Raw genomic sequence first — 21,828 nt, forward strand, 5'->3', positions numbered from 1 at the left:
GGTACAAGTTGTGTCTAAATGGGTGTCTCTCAATTGTAGGGGTCCCCAAATGGGGGATGACTATCCACAGAGTGGAAGCCAAAGGCATGGGAGGTGAAAGAATTCACCTGAGGCAGAACAAAGGAGAAGTTTATTGAATATGCTGGAGGGCAGTGGTGGGACTGTCTGCAAAGAGGTAGTGGGTGGGAGCTGCTTTTAAAGGGAGAAAGTGAGGGGATTCGGCAACATACGGAGTCTTCCTCTCTTTGGGAACTGTGCCTCACTGTAAGTAGCCCACTGGTTAATTAGAATCTATGGGTATTTTGAGGCGGGGAGCTCTCTGGGTCTGTCTGGATTCTTTCACTCAAGCCTGCTTGCCTAAAATTGGACTCGACATTCCCCCCTGACAGATCAGCAATGATGAATCTTAGACATTCATGGAGAGGTTTCATCCTCAGTAGCACTGACACAAAGAAGGCTCACTGGGGAGAAAAACAGGCAAAGAACTGGGAAAACATGCAGTCCTCCAAGCTTTCCTCTCACAGAGCGGTAAGCTTGGGCTGCAGACTGCTGGTGTACAGTGAGTGCTAGTCCGGCAGAGGGATGCTGCCCCTGAGGTACTTTACGTATCTATGGAAAAATTGGAAGCAGGGAAAAGAACACCCGACAACCGAGTACTAAGAGAAGCAAGTTTTCCAGTCAGGGAAATGGGCTTGCTGGCGATGGGCGTGCCAGGAGCCCGTCATCAGTACCCTCAGAGGATCAGCTGGAGGCCTGGCAAGTAGCCCTTGGGTGGTGTCTGCTCCGTTCCTGCTGAGCTTGCCCTTGGTGAGACTAAAGGAAAGACTGTGGCAGAGAGTAGCCAGGGCTTTCCACCAGCTGAAAAGGTTTGTTTCTCCTTACACATGGTGTCACTCTGTTTGAACTGGCATCAGAGTGGCCACAAACAGCCCCCAGGATAGGCATCCTTTGTGTTGGCCCTGATGCTGCCACACACCGGGGCTTCTGCACAGCTCCGAGAGTAAGTGTACATTGACAAGGTAAGTCCTCTGGTGTATTTGATAGAATACACCAGCAGCATGCTCTTCCTCTAACATGTGGTACTAGAAAATCCAAAAACCACATCTGTTAAATGATAATCTTTAGTCCCAAAATATGTCATCTGTATGCACATTTACCACTGTAAGATAAGTTCACTGGAAGAAAAAGGAATAAAAGGACCTAAAAATAAAGATAAGATACACCTGCCTCGATTTCTACCTTCTCTATTTTTTCTGAAATCTACTCTCTAATCAAATATGGGCATTCATTTCCTTTCTAATAGCCAGGAAAGTGGCCTTATTTAATAAATTCTGATACCAACCACAGATTCTTCATGATGGGTAACCTTACTGAACAGTCAGTGCACCAAGTTTCTGCTTGAATGTCAATTCAATTCTGTTCCATTCGAAGAGCTTAGGCCCTGTTGAACTTGTATTTTTTGCAACCAGTTCAGGTTTTATAATGAGCAGTACTTATGCACACTTTACAGATTTAATGACAAGTTATCAGACTATTAAAATCTATCTTCTAAAATTTCCTACCTAAAACAATGGCTTGGAAAAAAACCTATAATCCTCAGGACTTTAAAAGATTTTCCTTCTTAAAAACAGAATTTCCAAGTAGTGGCCAAAAAGAACAGTGCTAGATCCAGATCTCAACATTCCTGTTCTAATGAGAGGCAATAAATCATAGCAGGGTGATCATAAAATTAAAGTCAGAAGACTTGGGTTCAAACCTGGCTCTGCCACTGACTGGCCATATGTGATACTAAACAAGGCAAGATCCCTGGGGCTCAGTATCTTCACTGGTAAAACGTGGGGCTGGAGTAGATGAACTCTCTGGTCTCCTCAAACTTTGGTTTATGATTCTAATGGTTATTTCAATATCGGGCCATGGTTACCCTAACACTTAATGGAAAAATAGAATGTACTTATAGGTATGTAGTATTTTGGCTGTGTAATTTACATGTTCTTTTTTCTATTATCCATGACAAATACTATGACGTCATCCGCAAAAGGCACCTAAGTAGACAATCAAAAGTGATGAGTACATGATAAGTGGAAAAAAGGAGACCATAAGATAAATAAATATATACTATTTATGGACACAATAAGGAATATAATTATATTAAGATAGAGAAATAATATTTATCTAAAAGGAATAAAGACAAACCACCAGATGCCAAAGAATAGTTTATGTTTTAACATTTGTATCCTATGCCTCAGAGGGGACTTCTTTAAGCCTTTCAAGCTATTAGAGATTTTGATTGAGATTAATGCTTGAAATCAAAAAGCTTCAATGCTGAGACATAACATACTGAAGTGGATATTACAGTATCTTTCTACAATGTTCAGCAGGTACTATGCAGCAGGATGATAGCTTTTTACTTACCAGGAAGGTTGTGCCACTTGTTCACGGCAAAGAGCCTGTTAGCAGTGACTGTGATCACAGCAGGAGTTGCCAAGCCAGGCTGGGTGTTAGCTGCCACATGAGTGACAGGGGAGTTGGAGGGAAACTTTAGGACCATGATAACATCCTGCTGGGCTTGGTCTGTGAACATCAATGGACTCTGCAGGAGGAGATACTGTTGAGTGGGCATGACAAGACCCAAATATACAAGAAGGAAAAGACAACGGAAGACGAGAAAGAGAGAGGGTGCAGGAAAAGAAGAGGAAAGACTATGTTAACACAAGTTGCAACTGGGAGTGTGGTGAGCAGAAAGGTTTATAGAAACAGCAATTAGGACTGGCTTGTTTTTCATGTATGTCTTTAGTTGAATGTTTTGGTGACTGAATCCATAGATTAGCTCCCTTCCCCACCCCACTACCATGAAGGACTAAAGAAATGATGTGATTTAGATTCTAGGTAGGCAAAGTATTGGAGATTGCATTAAACCATTCCAATTGCTAATATATGTCAAGTACAAAAAAAAAAGAGAATGAGGATAGGCAATAGGTACAAAAGCAAGACAGGGTAACTTCCAAAGATCATCAAAAGTTGTGCTTAGTTAGCATGAAGATTTTGACAATTAAATAAAGAGATAATAAAGAAATAAACAAACATACTTATAAACAATAGTTATACAGCATGTATGTATTATTACAGTCGAGAAAAAACTTAGACATAATATACAAACTTAATTATAAAGGTGTTTCAAAGCAACACATAATTAAATGTACTTGTAAAAACAATATATTTATATAGTGTACCAAGTCATAAACACTGCCCTATTATAATGCAAATGCTGCTCATTTCTGCTATAGTGAAGGATAAAGAGAAATACCTAGATGCCCCTCCTCTCTCTCGGTAAAACAAAAAAACAAAAAAACAAAAAACCTAAAAGTAAAGCCTAAGACGTTAGATTTCTCCTTTCAAAAGCAGCAAGTAATTGAAAATGTTAAACAAAAAACACTGTCTGTTCTAATAACTAGCACAAAATAAATCTCGAGGACTACTAAGGATTTAGAACATTCCTACAACTCATATGTCATAATCCAAGACATATATAACACCACTGTGATTTACCGGCTTTATTTATATGTTGCGGTAGTATGCTATCACACAGTAATTGCACTGTGCATTTCCAGCAATCCTCTTCTACCATGTCTATTTTCTAATAGCTGATTAGTATCATTCACAATTGAAACACTTTGATGAAGTGCTTCTGGCTGCTTTCCTACTGCCATATTTCAAAACACCAGGTATATGTAAATGTGTAGGCACATATATTTAACACGTATTTATTCAGAACTGCTAATAAAAAATTAAATACATTTGCATTTTTATTATCAGTCCTTTTAAAAAAGTTATTAAGAGTACTTAGAAAAACATATTGCACTAAGAATTCCTATTTGCACTCTTTGCATAAAGGTGTAAATAAAGGCAACTAATAAGCTACCCAGACACCCTTCTGAGCAAGTGGCTAAAAGCCAATCAATATTATGAGTTAATCCTCCCTGGATGCTCATTCAATTAAAGGTGTCAGTAATGCCTCATCTGATGTGGCCTCAATTAAATCCAACTATCTGATGGTGTGAAAACACAGGGGGATACAGCAACAGCAGCAAAACCAGACAAATAGGCAGCCTTCGTGTGCCTGCTAATTACTACACCTGGTGTATATTATGGCTCATGCACTTAACGCAGCACGAGGTGGCTTTAATTTCTGCTATGTTTGTGTGTGTGTGTGTGTGTGTGGTGGGGTGGGGTGCACTGATGGTTGATGTGGCAGGGGGTGGGGTGGGTAGAGGACTCATCTGAATGGTAGTAAAAACAATAAGCATTTGGACCTTTGATTTTTAAAACCTCTATATCAATTAGTAATTTTTGTTATACAAAGAACCTTTTATACAGTTTTTAAGGAACTCTGTGGAATTGTGCAAAAATGAGAAACAATGAGCAATAACAAACAGAATAGCCTACAAGCTAGTTTTGAAGAAGTCCTGGGAAAAGGAAATGAACATCGTTTCAGAGTACCAAGCCTTATTTTTCAATTATGTAGTTAAAAAAAATAACATTTACTAAAATCAATTTATAAACTCGAAGAAAATATACATCATAAAGTGTCACTGAAAGGAAGTTGATACTTATTTTTGAGTTTAACAGACTTATTGTAAATACGATTAGATTAAAATTAAATAATTCCAATGTTTATGTCCTTAAAAAAACACAGAAAAATCTCTAATGTGTAGGAATAATGTCTTGCTTACATAGTGACTCTAGTAGGCTAACTCTTAGCCACATGGCAAGGACAAGCCACTTCCACAGAAAGCTGCAAACATCATATCCAGAACTGTCTACTGCATTTTTATAACAAGGTGTCCCTCCAGCCTGTTTCTACATACTCCGTCTTGACTAGTGCTCCCAATGCAGGCAAGCAGTGGGAAACTCTTGGGATTTCCATCATATCCTTGGCTGAGAAGTATGGGATAGGGAACACTAGATGTAAGAGAAAGCACATTGCAGCATACTGGGCTAGTCTACGGTGATAGCAACAGCTATAGATGAGCTGGACAATGGGTAAAGCAGGGGTTAAGAGATACAAACCTTCCTCTAGTCCTGGGTGCCCAGGGAGACACATCTGAGGTAGAAGGGGGAAACCGCAAGCCAAATTTCACCCCGTTGTCCCAGATTAAATGTACACTTGTTGACAACTCTGGTTTCTCTCCAACATACCTTTCTTTCCCACCCACGTATGTGTAACATGAAAACACAATTTGCACAAGTCTATAAGGGAATTCAGGAATTCAATTCAGAGGATAAAGATAATGAGAAAGACCGTATCCCATCCTCATATGAGCATGTGTCTTCCTATCCTAGGAAGCTGAACTGCCTCAATAGATTCTTTCGCCATGGAGAGAGGCTTGGCAGGAGGAGCTCCCTCCTTGCTCCAAGTCTGACCAGGTAAAAGTCAGTGGAGCAGTGGCGGTGAGTGTCCATGTGCCACCATCATAATAGCCTGAGTCTCACTGACAAACTATTACCAAAACTATTTCCAAACCACAAGCATAAATCATTCTTATTATTTTGATGGCATTATCTTACATTGTTCTTCTTAAATGTTTGCTTTTTATGCAATCTTCTGCTTACTAAAGTTACCCTTTATGTTCACTTAAATCTGATCTCACCTGTTTAAAAATGCTTAGGGGAAAACATAATGTAAATAATTTTAAAAATGCTTGTAGTTTACTGTGATGGCCAACTCATATAACTAGAGCAAGAAGGGGAAAAGGTTTGGAAGGAGAAAGAAGATGACAAAGAGGGTGAAAGGGAAAAAGACACAAAGATGAAGGCAAGATGGAAAGGGAAAGAAGAAAAGAAACAGAGAGCCGGGGGTAAAAGGGCCACATCTCTATATCTTGCTCTCTTCACTCCTGTCTCCTTGCCACATTGGTCAAAATTCTACAGTCTCCAACTCCTGATTCTGGGGTGGCCTCTTGACTTGCTTTGACCAATAAAACGTGGAGTAAGTGATTTATGTGAGTTCAAGAGCAAGTTTCAAGAAGTCCTGCAGAAGTGTTCTCTTGGAACGCTGTTCCTACTGTGAAAGCAGCCTGAGCTAACTTCCTTGATGATGAAAAACCACATGGAAGGAGGTCTGGCCACCTCAGCCCACCCCAGAGTAGTGCGTGAGGGAGCCAAAGTGAGAAGAACAGAAGAAATGCCCATCTAACCCTCAAAATCGTGAGCAATCAAAATCACTGGAGTAAGCTTAGGGTGGTAAGGTATACCAAACCATCTTTTCTTCTTGCTGTGGTCCTTTATCCTCAGTAACAATATCCTACACATTAGGATTAGCTTTAAAACTGCCAAACTGAAAAACATGTTGGGACATAAAGAACAAACACAAGCAAAACTAATCTAAAAATGCATAGGATCAAATTAGAAAACTCATCCATCCTGTGTCCAGAGCCATTATCCTGTGGCAAGAATATGTGACAGTTATAGACTTTTTAACTCTGCAACACAGAACATGAACTGATGAGATCCTAGAGCACTGGAGCAATGTTTACCCTTCCAAAGACTCCAGGACAGCATGCAATAATATTTCCCATTGTTAGCAGGTTGACATACATCACATAAAAAGAACAGACTCAGATGTGGTAGAGAATCTCAGGTATAACAAAACACGGTCATGAATGCTGAGCATGGCCTCAGAGAGGCAAGAAATGAGAAGAGTGTAAGCAGCACTTACCACTTGCATAGCAGAACCTCTGGGAGGATGGGGCTCTATAAGCAGTTGAGAAGGTGTCTGTCCAAAACTTCGAATTTGAGCTTCAACAGCCTGAAAAAGGCATGGGCAAGTTTGAGGGTTAAGAGGTGCTAATTATAGGCAGTAGAACCACAACTGTCACCTGAAAATGTCATTCCATACTTCTGGTTTATTTCACGTTGAAAATCAACTTTATGTTTTCACAGTGGGTCTAAGCACCTGGCAAGGGCACTGAGGGTGAGGTCATCCTTTAGTACTGTGTAAGCTGTTCCTATAAAACGCTACAAAACCTTCTCATCTTGCTCTGTGATATGAAACAGAAACCAGCTATTATAGTCAGAAATTGTCCTTTTTGGCTTCGTCTCTGTTTTCTTGCATTTTCCCCCCCTGCTTGCATCATCTCTGATGACTAAAGCTAATCTTTTACAGGTATAGAGAAAAACCTATTGCTGCTTTGATTCTAGGCCCCATTTCACCCTGGGAAGTAGAAAGGAGGAAAAAAGAAACATAGCACCTGTGAAAATGGCTTGATGCTATTATTTTTGCCATAGGAAGAGCATTATTATTGACAGTCTCTTTGAACCTAGGTGGCGAAACAACAAAGTAAAAGCCATATGTTGCATCCAAGCATGAGACAGTTAAGCCAGGGACTCAGTAAACATAAGAAACATGTGCATGCCCTTTTTGAAAGCTGTGTGCGTGCACCCTTTGCAAGGCACTCTCTTACCATGGGTCTCCCTGTGTACCTAGCACAGATGCTCACTTCCCAATTCCCAAGAACTCCTTCATCATGGGAAACTACTAAATGCCAGATGCTATCACTGTCTGTAATTATTTTATTTTACTTGTTTATGCCTTTCTCTTTCACTAAAATACAAAATCTATGTGAGCAAGAACCTGATCTATCTAAATTGGGTGAATGAATAATACAGTATGTGAGGAGAAAGAAGGAAGGAAAGCTATAGAAAGACTATTTCAGCCCCCACAACAGTCAGGATTCTAACTTCCAGGTTAAATGAATGAGGGAAACCTCTCAAATTCATAAAAGAATATATGTTCATCATGTTATTTTTTTAATCCCTAAGAAAATAGATACTTAATTTTTGTCTGCTCTGCAGGACTATAGGCAATTAATGTATCATAAGGAAATATAATCATTTTCTAGTATTAATTTTTTTTATTTGTTGAAGACACCACTAGTAGTCCTTTTGAATAAACCTTGTAAGAAACAATGACAGCGATTCATTCATTTATGCATTCAATAATCATCAACTATGTACATACAGCGGTATCAGGTCTTAATGTTAATCTGCCCTTGACTGTATTCTCAATATGGGAAGCAGGACAAAGGTACTCAGAAAGTTAAACAGCAGTTTGATGTAGTCAGGCCAGTAAGTTTAAGGAATGCTCTATGACTTGCTTAGGCAGAAAAAAATTGGAAAGCCCATCTGTGAAAGCTGACGGGTATGATGGCAGCAGCATGCGTTTTGAAGTCAAACAGACCGTGTTCAAATCCTGAATGTGTACCACTTACAAGCTCTATTATGATCTAGGCAAGTTACTTAATAACCAACTCTAAATTTCGATCTTCTCTCCTGTAAAAATCCAGATAATAGTAGCGTCCAGCTCATCATGCTCTATTAAGAATTAAATGATAATCATGTAAAAAACAGAGCAAAGTGCTTAGTAGATTAGACATTCAATATACAGTCAACATATACTCATTAAGGGCTCATTATATATATTATATACTCATTATATACTCATTAACGGCTGATAATAACAACAAGTATTTGTTTAGTACTTACTATTTACCAAGAACTTCTTGAAGTGCTTTATTAACTTATATCAACTAATCTTTAAACTATATGATGTGAGTCCAGGCCCCTGGGTGGCTCAGTCAGGTAAGCATCTGACTCCTGATTTTGGCTTTGGTTGTGATCTCAGGGTTGTGAGATTTAGCCCTGTGTGGGGCTCTGAGCTCAGTGGGAAGTCTGCTTCTCTTGCTCTTCCTCTGCTCCTCCACCTGACATGGGCATATACACTCTCTCTCAAAGAAATAAATAAATCTTTACAAAAGATAAACTATATGATGTGAGCCCTTTATTATATCTATCTGTATTTATAATGAAAATAATGCACAAAGAACTTAAATATCTTGCCCAAGGTCACATAGTAATTAAATGGCAGCTCAAAATTTGCACCTAATAAAGCAAGATTCTAGAGCTCATGCTCTGAAGCTATCCTTCTTCTTATCTGTTAGATACTATACCAAAGTCTGGGGATAAGACTGAGCACACTGGGACGCCTGGGTGGCTCAGTTGGTTGGACGACTGCCTTCGGCTCAGGTCATGATCCCGGAGTCCCGGGATCGAGTCCCGCATCGGGCTCCCAGCTCCATGGGGAGTCTGCTTCTCCCTCTGACCTTCTCCTCGCTCATGCTCTCTCTCACTGTCTCTCTCTCTCAAATAAATAAATAAAATCTTTAAAAAAAAAAAAAAAAAAGACTGAGCACACACACACACACACACACACACAAAAGCATGAGGGGTGCCTGGATGGCTCAGTGGGTTAAAGCCTCTGCCTTCGGCTCAGGTCATGGTCCCAGGGTCCTGGGATTGAGCCCCACATTGGGCTCTCTGCTCAGCAGGGAGCCTGTTTCCTCTTCCCTCTCTGCCTGCCTCTCTGCCTACTTGTGATCTCTGTCTGTCAAATAAATAAATTAAAAAAAAAAAAGCATGAATCTACAATTGAATGAATGAATGAATAAATAAGGTATCTCTATCATTGTTATCATTGTTGTCATCGTCACCACCACCACCACCACCAAGCATGTTCAGGCACAATTAAAGTAGCATAGCTAGGTAACTTTGGTTTTATATAGTAGGAGATAAGGTTGGTCCTAGACTTTAGAAAAAGAAAAGGAGCCAAGAGGAAGCAAAGAATACAGGCTAGGATCATTTCAGAACTTCTAAAATGTTTTTTTTTTTTTTTTTGATGGGGCTAAATCAATTTATGATCAACATCAGGATAATCTTGAAGAAAAGAAAAATATCACACAGTGGCAGAACTTGAAGCCTAGAGATAGTCAGAAAGAAGGTGGGAGCACTGCTATTATAGAATATATGAACTGATGGATTGAGTTTATGAATATGAGTCTTAAATTTCTTTTTTTTTTTTTAATTTATTCATCTGAGAGAGATCACAAGTAGGCAGAGAAGCAGGCAGAGAGAGAGGAGGAAGCAGGCTTCCCGTTGAGCAGAGAGCCCGATGCAGGGCTCGATCCCAGGACCCTGAGATCATGACCTGAGCCGAAGGCAGAGGCTTTAACCCACTGAGCCACCCAGGCGCCCCTTAAATTTCTTATAAGACCAGTTGGCAAAGGCAGCACCTTTACCCTCTACTGCTGCTTTTGGTGGTCCCTGCCCAACGGCCCCCACGTCTTTTCCCCTATTTAAATGAAGAAGAGGGGGAGGGAAGAGAAAACTTGCACACATGGTCTACAGTATTGTCATTGCTATTTTTCTGCTGTGTGATTTTGGGCAATAGTTTAACCTCTATTCGTCATCTACCAAATAGATACTAATAATGCCTAGTTCACAGAATTATCTGGAAAACTAAGTAATACCTACAAAGTACTTACCTATAGTACTTAACACGTACAAAGCACTAAATAAAATGCTGCATTATTATTAGGTTTGGCACTAAGCATGATCCCCATCGAACACAGCTAAAATAGGGAAGGAAAGGAAGAAATGTTTCAGGAGTAAATAATGAAAATGATGAACATATTATTAAAGAAACTGAAATCTTGCTCTAGATTTCAAAATATACTGCAGAGCTAAGCATCCAGAGACAAAAATATCTCTTTGGAGATCCATAGACCAGTCCAAAACAAAAGGGACTATATACCCTAATCCCTACAGAAGCTGTGGTATTTGTAAGAAAGGGATAAATATTTATGGACTAAGGAAAAATCAGCAGGTCTTGAAGAACAATGACTTTGAGGAATGAAGAAAAGACAGACCAATTCTTTTTTCTTTTGAACTTGCATATTTTAGAGAGTAGTAAAGCAATGAATGGAAATGTAAGTTTCTGTTGGAGAACTAGTGTGCCATAAGGAAGTATATTTTATGTGACATGTGGAATCTGAAGTGACAGTAATAGCCATCTACCCATGCTGAGATATCCAATGAGCAAAAGAAATCCCAAGATTGGCTCTGACATCAAAGATCAGTATTGATTTAGGTGTAATTTAATGTTGTCAATGGTTTCAGATCCTTCTCTTTCCTTGTCTATATGTGTGTATTTTTAAGCAACAGAAATGACTTCCTTTTTTCAAATGAAGTATCATATAAACCCCTAATATATCAAAAACATAGGTATAGGGCCATCTACTCTAAAAGTGGACAAAGCCATCCTTACTAAACTTCCTTAGAAGCTCCTGAGACAATTGTGAGAAATCCTAGAGCTCTGGCACAGTGTCTGAAACTCACCGGTTAAGCTCCAGGAAGAAAATACATGAGACACATGCAAAAAAGGACCTAGAACTGAACCTTGGGAAATACTCATATTTAAGATATCCTATAAGGAACTAATGAAGAAAGCAGAGGAGGAAGGAGTTAGGAGTCAGGGAGCAGGATAGAGTGATATGAAAGCTGTAAGGTTAGAATTCCAAACACAGAATGGTAAGTAACATTAACTACTAGAGAAAAACTAAGGATAATTACAATTATTGCACATAAATCTTAATTATAGACACAAATTTAATGTAAATGGTCTTAATACTACATATCCTGCTTCACACTTTACACTGTTTTGAAATGAAAAGTATTTGATGGCAGGACAACTTTCAAAAATACCAATGTTCTCTCTTTGTCTTCTTGAAGATTTATTCATTTATTTGAGATAGAGAGAATGGGAGAGAGAGAGAAAGCGAGCACGAGCTGGGGAAGTGGGGAGGAAGAGGGAAAGAGGTAGACTCCCTGCTAAGGGTGGAGCTCAATCTGGGGCTCAATTCCAGGCACCCAAGATCATGACCTGAGCCAAAACCAAGAATCTGACACTCAACTGACTGAGGCACCCACGTGCCCCTCTTTTTTTTTTCTTTTTCCTTTTATTTTAGAGAGAAAGAGAGAGAACATGATCGGGGGGAGGGGTAGAGTGAGAGGGAGAGAGAGAGAGAGAGAGAGGGAATCTTAAGGAAGTTCCACGCCCAGTGCAGAGCCCGATGTGGGGCTCAATCTCACAACCTTGAGATCATGACCTGAATAGAAATCAAGAGTTGGATGCTGAACTGACTGAGTCACCCTACCATGTTCACTTTTTAACACTTTTTATTAAAAAGTCTTAAAATTTTACATGAGTGAACTCTTTCAGGAAAGGCTTTCTCAAGTCATGTAATATGATGGTCTAATTATTCTCTCTCAATGACAGAATGGAAGTTGTATTATTCCACACAGGTTAAATAATAATTTTCTTTTCAAGTCTCCCCAACATCTAAAAAGACTACAGAATTCTTAGGCACAAATACTTTAATTCTTGACTAACCTTTGAGTTGTTGGTGATAAAAACAGAATAGAAAGGGCTTTTTCAAGTGTGAAAATTATGGAGTAAGATTGTCAGGTAATGATTATAATCTCGAATCTTGTAGTCACACTTTACATCATCAACTGACCGTTCTAGATTCTTTTCATTGTTTCTAAAACTCACCTACTATTTTTCAGTCACGCTAATCTTGGAAGCAGTCTACACTGTTGATCACAGCCTAGTTTCTTCACATTCTCTCTGTGGCTTTCATGGCTTTGCCCCAGCTTAGTTTTCTAACCTTATTCTCTGTTGTTTGCAGACTTCCACTCTTTCTCATCCACAGATCAACTTGTCACTGCAAATTCTTTCCTAGCATTCTGAATTTCTCCATCTACACTTTCTGCCCTGGAATTTTTTTCTGCTGTCATGACTTCAAATTTTTCTTCTATGGGAAAGATTTTCAAATCTAAAACCAAAGGATTACTGATTTTTATGAAGTGTCCATTTACACTGTTGCCTAATGGCCATCTATGTATACTGTGTGCATGGTACGTCTCAGCAAACTTAAAATTAACATATCTAAAATCTGGGAAAACTAATTTTATTCTAGCATTCTTTAGTTAAGGATTTGACTCCTATTTTGATCTTTCTTTTTGCTCAAATTCTTACTGATATTTTAAAATTTTACCTCTTCCTTTCATATATAATAAGTCCTTGACCCAATCACTTCTCTTGTTTTGTAGATGTCTTATTTTCCACTTTATTTAAACTCTGCCTGCCCTGTAACCTCCATCATCTAATCACTGCTTTTACAGTTTCTCATATCCTTCACCCCTTTCTGAATCCAGCTCCCTATAAGTTTCAGGTATTGAGGATTGCATTAATCTCTTTGGTTTAATTTCTTCTTTAGTTTAATTTCTTCCTTCAGTGTATCCTGCAGAATTGAGTTTTCCCAAACTCTCCTTTACACAATGTTCCTTTGATCAAATGATTTCAATTAATCTCCAGTAATTAAAAGGTAAAGGACTAATGTCAGGCAATAAATATCTTCCCACATCTCTAACTTTTATTCCCTCATCCAATTCCTTCATACAGTGTTCTTTTTCCATCAGGCTACTTTTCTTATGCAAATATAATCCGCTCTTTCTGCCTTACATTTTCTCTCATATGACTGCCCCTTCTAGAATGGTCACCCTTATCTTCAATTTCCTGAGTCCTACCCCTCTCTAGAAAATCCTGCTTGAGTTCTACCTTTTTGGTGTACTATTGCCTAAATCTTATAGTCTGTTCATATTGCTGATTATGCACTTGATTTAGCTTCCTTGTGTTTTTAACTTTTAATAATTACTAGTCTACATCTGCAACTGTACTAACACAAAGTGTGAGAACATAATTGAGTAGTGTGCAGCATGTAGAACAGTCCCTTGCACATGGTACTCTTACAACCAAAAAGTGTACTGAGTGCCTACTATACATAGCAAGCTCACCCAGACCCTTATGCACATATTGGTTTGTACTGGGGACAAAACCAATCTTGAGACAATAGCACAACTCTTGACAAGGGCAAAATGTGGACAAGGGAAAGAATGGCAAGTGTAAGTGAAGGCTGTTAACTGCTATTCCTGAGACCAGTCTCTCAGGGAAGGTCTGCAAGATATCAATGAAGACAATAATTCTCATTTCTTTACCCCAGCATAGCTGATGGATATGACAATGCATCCATGTCTCACTATACAGTGATTCTTAAGAGCCAAGTGAGAAACTGGGGGATATGTGTGACTTGAAAAAGCCTCTTAAAGTAATTTTACTTATCACTCTTTCTTCACTTTTCCCTTCAGCCTTATGTATAAAGCAACTGAAATTTAGAGGTACAACTGAGGTTTGAAATCACAGGAAACACAGGTATAAGATTCAGGAAAGTGGAATGGTAAAAAGGTAGCTTAGTAAACTCTACCAAATGCCTAACTTGTTTTTAAGAACTTTCCTTCATCTAGATAGTTTTGGTTCCAGATGATAAAATTTGATTATGTTAAATTTTTATTATGGAATCGGGCGCCTGGGTGGCTCAGTGGGTTAAGCCGCTGCCTACGGCTCAGGTCATGATCTCAGGTTCCTGGGATCGAGTCCCGCATCGGGCTCTCTGCTCAGCAGGGAGCCTGCTTCCCTCTCTCTCTCTCTGCCTGCCTCTCCATCTACTTGTGATTTCTCTCTGTCAAATAAATAAATAAATAAAATCTTAAAAAAAAAATTTTATTATGGAATAGGATAGTGAATCCCCATCTAACTATTAGTCAATTTTAATAATTATTAACATATTTGGCTTTAGGTTATCTTTACAGGGGGCTCAGAAAGTGCTAGAAAGATTCCATGGAAAACAAGAGACTGTTCCTGGTCTCATCCAGACTGCTGCTATCCCTTGTGTTGCTTTTAGAGCAATGTGCACAGACCTCTACTACTTACTTTTTACTTATTTATAATTTCTGCCTTATCAATTAGGCTGCAAGTCTCCTTGAGACCAGAGACTGCAAATATTTCTGTGTTTCTGGGGCTTGATATACCACAGGTGCTCAATAAATACTTACTGAAAGAATGTATAACCATCCAAATCAACATAATTCAGCAGGGATGCAGCTCAGATATACTCCTAACACTATTACAAAGCAGCCTCCACTGAATAAAACATTCTATTAAACATTTCTACTAAAAAGCCTACTTTACTACTTAACATTCTTATTCATCAATTCCCAATTATTTCTGTAAATAGCCTGTTACTACTTACTATAATAAAACCTGAGTTCAGCAGGCAGCATTCCAGATGTTGAAATACATAATAATAAAAAAGACTATGCAAATACTTTGAGACATTCTAGTAAAACCACATATTTATATTTTATAAACAGCATCTCAAATATTACCTAGAGAATTTATTAATGGATTTCAAATGGAAATATTATGAAAATATTTTCAACAAGCTGCATGTTCCATTGTTTTCTGTGCCAACTATTGCATACTTGTATGATTTTATAGCTACATCTAGAGAAAGAGACAGTATGTATAGAGAATATAGATTCACACACTAGAGAAAACGAAAGGAAGAAAGAAATACAGAAATGAAATCAAAGTAAATAAAAGTAGACTTGGCTTAGTGACAACGTGGTATTTGGCTTCAACTTAACAATGACTATTTTAGTCTCTCAGAACTAGTCTTTTTAATCTAACAGAGGAAACAAGTTAAATCAACACAACACTTAGTAACCCAACAATAAAGTTGTAAAGTTTTATTTTAAGATGGTTTTAGAAGAGAAATAACTTAAACATATGGATGTAGTTAAGGTAAACACATACGTATGCTGTTTCTTTTAAGCACACAACTCTGATATTGCATTTTATCTCCTATACATTTATATCTAAAAGCACTATAAAACCAGGTTAGATAATTTAAAAAAAAGTAATTTATTAAGAAAACACATTCCATTTAGTAATATATTAAGATTTTCTGTGATTACCATAATGAAGTTCTAAAAAGCTGTCTTAAGATTCTAGAGTAATTCTTTACCAAGAAAGGTTTAAAAATCCAAATAAGACTTTATATTTTATATTTCAGATTTACTTTTTAGTATTTAAAAAAGAGTCATAAGAATAACCAGTAATTTCTACTATGTTATATATAATATCATTACTCGTGCCAGTTTTCCTCTTGCCATTCACACATTTGAACTTAAGTTGAGGATGATTTGCTAGATATTTGACAGGTTTCCACTCCATGTTTATTGACTCTCTGGTTGAACAGCCTCAGTCCTCTTTGGGGCCACAGTTAAAAACCTAGCTTTGGTATCAGCAAATTTAAAAAAGTTATACTAATCAAATGACTACTTAATAATATGTTGAACTTTGTACTTAATTCCTAAGGGACAAAAATCCTGATAACATGAACTACTAAGGCCAATAGAGAACACATAAATGTACTTGATAAAAAATACATGAAGATTCCAAAAGAGAAAATTATATATAATACATTTGGTTTTGTTTAGATAACATCTCTAGCTTATTTTTAAAAAAGGTAAAGCATCATTTGTAAAATATTGAGGAATCAGACTCTCTCTTAATCTAAGAAAGAAAATAGAGTTCCTTTTGAGTGGACAGAACAAAAATTTTAAATGCACAACAATTTTTAAAAATAGCATAATCTGGGGAGCCTGATAGCTCAGTTGGTTAAGTGTCTGCCTTCAGTCAGGTTATGATCCCAGGGTCCTGGGATGGAGCCCCACATCAGGTTCCCTGATCAGTGGGGAGTCTGCTTCTCCCTCTCTGTCTGACCCTCCCCCCTGTTTGTGCACATGCTTGCTCTCTCTCAAAATAAATGAATAAAATATTTTTTAAAAAAAAATAGCACAATGTGGGGGTGCCTGCGTGTCTCAGTTTGGTAAACGTCTGACTCTTAATATCAGCTCAGGTCATGATCTCAGGGTGTTGAGATCAAGCCTCATGTTGGGCTCTGTGCTAGGTGTGGAACCTGCTTAAAATTCTCTATCTTCCTCTCCCTCTGCCCCACGCCAACTTCCGCCGTGTACTCGTGTGTGCTCTCTCTCTCTCAAAAAAAACAAACAAGCCCCGCATCAGGTTCTCTGTTCAGCAGGGAGCCTGCTTCCTCCTCTCTCTCTGCCTGCCTCTCTGCCTACTTGTGATCTCTGTCTGTCAAATAAATAAATAAAATCTTTAAAACAAACATATATATAGAGATATCTACATCTCTCTCTATATATCTTTAAAAAAATAGCGTAATGAACCTAACTCAAATTATTTAAAAGGAATCTTTTAAGACCAAGGTTTTGATTCTACTTCTATAAATTTTCTTAAGGAAAAGAATAAGATGAGTGTGAATTGATCTAGATACAAAGACAGTTACTACAACACTCGCTAGCAGTAAAACTTAGGGGACAAAACTACTTAAACTCTGATAATAGAATACCATGCAGCCATTAAAATGAATGAGTTGGTCTGAACGTATCTGACATGGAAAGTAGTCTATAATATATTGATGGGAAAAAACTCCCAATTACTAAAGAATTTAATATATGACCACATTTAAGTAAAAAAGAAATAAATAAAAATATAAACACACATATACTTACATGTATTATTTCAGTACATATGTATTTGAATATGCATGTATACAATCTGGAGGGTATGTACCAAACTATTATCAGCTATTATCTGATGAGAGATTGGCAGGATAAAAATTAATACTTTAATACTATCTTCAATTATATACTGTTTAGCATCTCATGCTGTAATGCTTAAAACATGCATTACTTTAAAAATAAAGAAAAATTTAAAATTTTCCATTTTTAGGGGCGCCTGGGTGGCTCAGTGGGTTAAGCCGCTGCCTTCGGCTCAGGTCATGATCTCAGGGTGCTGGGATCGAGTCCCGCATCGGGCTCTCTGCTCAGTGGGGAGCCTGCTTCCCTCTGTCTCTCTCTGCCTGCCCCTCCATCTACTTGTGATTTCTCTCTGTCAAATAAATAAATAAATAAAATCTTTAAAAAAAAAAATTTTCCATTTTTAAAAAATCTTAAAAAAATATGAAAATCTAAAGAAAAATCTGCTAATATTTAATATAGCTTTATGATGGTTAATTTCTCCATCAACATAGTAGCCAGAAGAATTTTTTAATCATTTTAGGAACAATTCCAGCTGATAAACTGGTCAAAAACTGTGAAATACAGAGACCTTGCTACTAACAAAGTTAATTTTGTTATTTGAGCTTATTTCCTAACTTAGATCTACCTGATTTCAAGGGACCATTTGTTTTAGCAATATTTTGTCATCATTTAGTATTAATCAACTATTTAGAAAAATATATAAATTTTCTAAGTAAACTATATGTTTTTCATAATGCATTGGTTATCTGGAGACATATATATGATGATGGTGTGGAGTATATAAGGAATAAAGAGAACGAGTAGCTTGCTAAATAAAGTGAAATTTAGGGGCGCCTTGGTGCTCAGCAGGTTAAGCCTCTGCCTTCCGCTCAGGTCATGATCTCAGGATCCTGGGATCGAGCCCAAATTGGGCTCTCTGCTCAGCAGGGAGCCTCCTTCCCTCCCCACCCCCTCCTGCTGCTCTGCCTACTTGTGATCTCTCTGTCAAATAAATAAATACAATATTTAATAAATAAATAAATAAAGTTAAATTTATTAAAAAAAATAAGAATGCAGTAATAAGAAATCAGCAGAGAGGGAACATTAAGGAAGGAGATGAGTTTTTTTTATATATTATTATTCAATAATATTATGGAAGTTAAGTAAAACGTAAGGTAATTTTAAATTGTAAAAATATGCATGGATTTCCCATTAGTGCATTTAACCGAACCCATACATTCCAAACACACATTAAATTGAGGCCTGACCCAGTCTCACTACAATCTCCACTTCTTATAGCTGTCCATCCACTGCAGCATAATCCCAGCTGCCAATCTGAAAGAAACCAGCTAGTCAGAGCAGACACAACCAACAGAAACAAACGTCACTCAATAATGTTCAGCGGCACTGTGTTCATGGATAATTTCAAACAGTATCTCTGTCTAGAACATTGATGTGCTCATTCAAAACACCTCCATCTCTAGCTACTGGAAATGAGTAGATAAAGCAGCCTGCCTAGAAAAACAAGTGAAATGTTGCTTCAAAGAGGTTGCCAATACTGAGAGGCAAACTGAAAATGTAGGGACATTTCTTAAAGAAAAATCAGAAGTTAATTTACTGTATTCAGAACATTAAATTATTCCTCAAAACCAGACACATATGTTTAAACTATGTCCTGGAAAGAAGTTGTCATTTAGTCATTCACTTGGTAAAAATCATGTCGTCTATTTTCTCAAGAATATTGTGAACATCCACTGTGTGAGAATAATGAAATGAGGTACAGTGAGCAATCAGATGACATGATCCTTGACCTTGAGGAACTTAGAGATGAAAGACAATATGCACACAAATACAAACATACTCTCCAATTACACAGTACTGGCAGGGACAGTAAAACAAAAAGTTACTGTTAGAACAGAGTTTAGTAATACTTAACATTTTAAAAATATACATTTGACTTAAGAATTTCCCAAATACTAATAGAATTTCTGTTGCTTTTTTGTACCAATAATGAAAACTAGAAACAGTGATTATATTCTAAGTAAACTTTCTCATCATTGATAGCAATGTTTTTCTAAAGATGCTATTCTGAAGACTCAGAATCTATCATACTTGCAAATAACCTTACATAGATTTTTCAAATCTATGCAGTTTTTTTCATCTTACCCTTTCTAGAAGCTTACATTTAGTTTAAAATTTAGAGAACAAAATTCAGTCACTTGCTTTGAGACTACTTTTCACATTCTCCATTTGGAATGAAGATGGTATCTGAAGTAAACGGGTTCATGACAGAAATCATCAGCATGACAGAGTGGCTCTGGATTCCTTGGGTAATTGACAGGGCAAAAAAATCATAAAAATATTAATACCCGGTGCCTGCTTTATATCTTTGCATGCATAATTTAGCTATACCTATTTAACTAAGCAGACTGCAATATGCAATAATAACTAGCAAAATACAAAGATTAGCTTTACTGACAACTTCGATGTTCATTTAATTGACTAAGGGAAACTTTGATTATTGTGGTTTTGATATACAAGAAAAGCTGGCATAATTTCAAGGTATTTTTTATGTAGGTTTTCAATTAAAACTTGACTAATCCTTACTGTTTATTTGGCTTTTCGTTGTACAGTTCCTGCCCTGCACTGTGTCAAATATGCCATCTGTGTAACACACTTCTGGCCAGAGATACTTAAGAATTATTTTTGTAACACTCTGAATTGTGGCTGCGTGAAATCTTAACTTACTGTATTCAATACTTCTAACTTACTCTTTGCTACAACCAGAGTAATCATGTCTTATTGTCCTACTCTTAAATCTCACAGCAGTCACAACAGATTCCTGCCCCACCTGCTTAAAACAGACTTACAGACCATTCCCTTAACTATTTAACAAATGTTAACAATGCTATAAATACCAATTGTGTTTATTCTTCCTGAAAGATTCACTGCAGCCAGTATTCTGCAGTAGTGTTAGAGCTGAAACAAGCTGTTGACTCCCACCACGAAAGTGATTGAATTCTAAGCCAAAAATGCTTTCCTTGGATAAGATATCTGATTTGCTACCGCTGTCATGAAACCGGGGTCATGTAAACTTACACACTGCTGCTGCTGCTTTTGGAAAGCAGACCTTCTCAGAGTGATTATGTGTTGCTAAAACAGCATTTGGAAGGATAAATTTGGAAGAGCGAAAAGCAACCACTGACACTAAACACAACTTAGGGAAATTTTTCAGATTTTACTTTCACATTATAAGACCCATTGTATATAATTCTTTAAATTGAGCAATATCATGGCTCCCCTCCTCTTCTTTCCTGCCCATCTATGAACATAGAGCCAAGTTTCATTTTTAAAAGGAAATTAAGAACTAATTTAATTTACATAAACTTACATAAATATAAAATAACAGTGTATTTACTTAAAAAGGAGAAAATGACTCTTCCAGAGGAAAGGTGCAAGGTGACAGAAAAGCACAGATAATATTATTCATATTAATGTTTCCGAACAACATCTACCTACCTGAGCAAAGTATTTTTCTGCCTTTCAACCTCTCCACCTCTTCTTTCAACCTCTCACACATCTTAGGATATGCCCTGAACTCCTTACACAAAGATGGCTCAGACCCTGTGCTGTGTCTGTACTTGTACTTCCCCTTTTGTCATAACCTATTATCAAATCCTGTGCTCAAAGAGCTGAATGTTTGGAAGGAATTGCTTAAAAAAAAAAAAAAAAAGATGTGTAATAAAATTATCTCTAATAGTGGAGTTTCAAGCATCAGTAAAAGGTGAAAGATTCTCTGGCAGAGGCTCTTTTCTGTATATAACAAACCACATCCTATAGGAAGTGTTATAGCTGACATTAGCATGTGATTCTGGTATTCAGTAATAACATACAAATTTATAGTTTTGAATTATTTAAATTTTTATAGTTATTATGCATTGCTTTGCTGAATAAGTTTTTAAAGCCCTTTATATAACTATTTAATTGTAGACAAACACACACACACAACTAAGTAGTGAACCCAGAGATCTAGAATTCATGAATACTGAGCCAAAGTCTTCTTGATTTTAGAAAATGATGACAAGAACTACAATTAACAGTGATATATCTAAGATATTTTCCCTAAAAGTAGAAGAGGTCTTTTTGGTCCTCCTCAAATATGATAAGAAAAGTGAAAAAAATAAACTCAAATTGCTAAAATGTATGAAAAAAATAATAGTTCAGTGAATTAAGTAACAAAGTAAAAGATTGCAGGTACTCTGATTTCTGAGTGAAAGAAAGTTAAGAAATTATAAATGATCTTTATCAAAGTTACATGAAGATCATTAAACAGTCACTATCTTTGGCAACACTGACATGGCCAAAAAACCAGAAAGTAATCACAAAACACCTCCAAATATCCAAAAGCAAAGTCAGTATCCTTCT

General features: G+C 37.2%; 1 protein-coding gene across 3 annotated transcripts in view; it reads right to left on the minus strand.

The window, feature by feature from the left end:
* The window catches only part of LRBA (LPS responsive beige-like anchor protein), a 731,121-nt gene that overhangs the window by 45,720 nt on the left and 663,573 nt on the right, over positions 1-21,828 (minus strand). For 2 of the 3 annotated variants that reach the window (XM_032332488.1, XM_032332485.1), the window contains 2 exons: positions 6,716-6,805; positions 2,413-2,605 (listed from right to left, as the gene is read on the minus strand). In XM_032332488.1, coding sequence (XP_032188379.1) covers positions 2,413-2,605; positions 6,716-6,805 — 283 coding nt within the window. The remainder of the gene's footprint in view (positions 1-2,412; positions 2,606-6,715; positions 6,806-21,828) is intronic. The other variant, XM_032332486.1, reaches the window with a different exon arrangement.

This window comes from Mustela erminea, chromosome 2 (assembly GCF_009829155.1).
Source record: "Mustela erminea isolate mMusErm1 chromosome 2, mMusErm1.Pri, whole genome shotgun sequence".
Classification (NCBI taxonomy): Eukaryota; Metazoa; Chordata; class Mammalia; order Carnivora; family Mustelidae; genus Mustela; species Mustela erminea.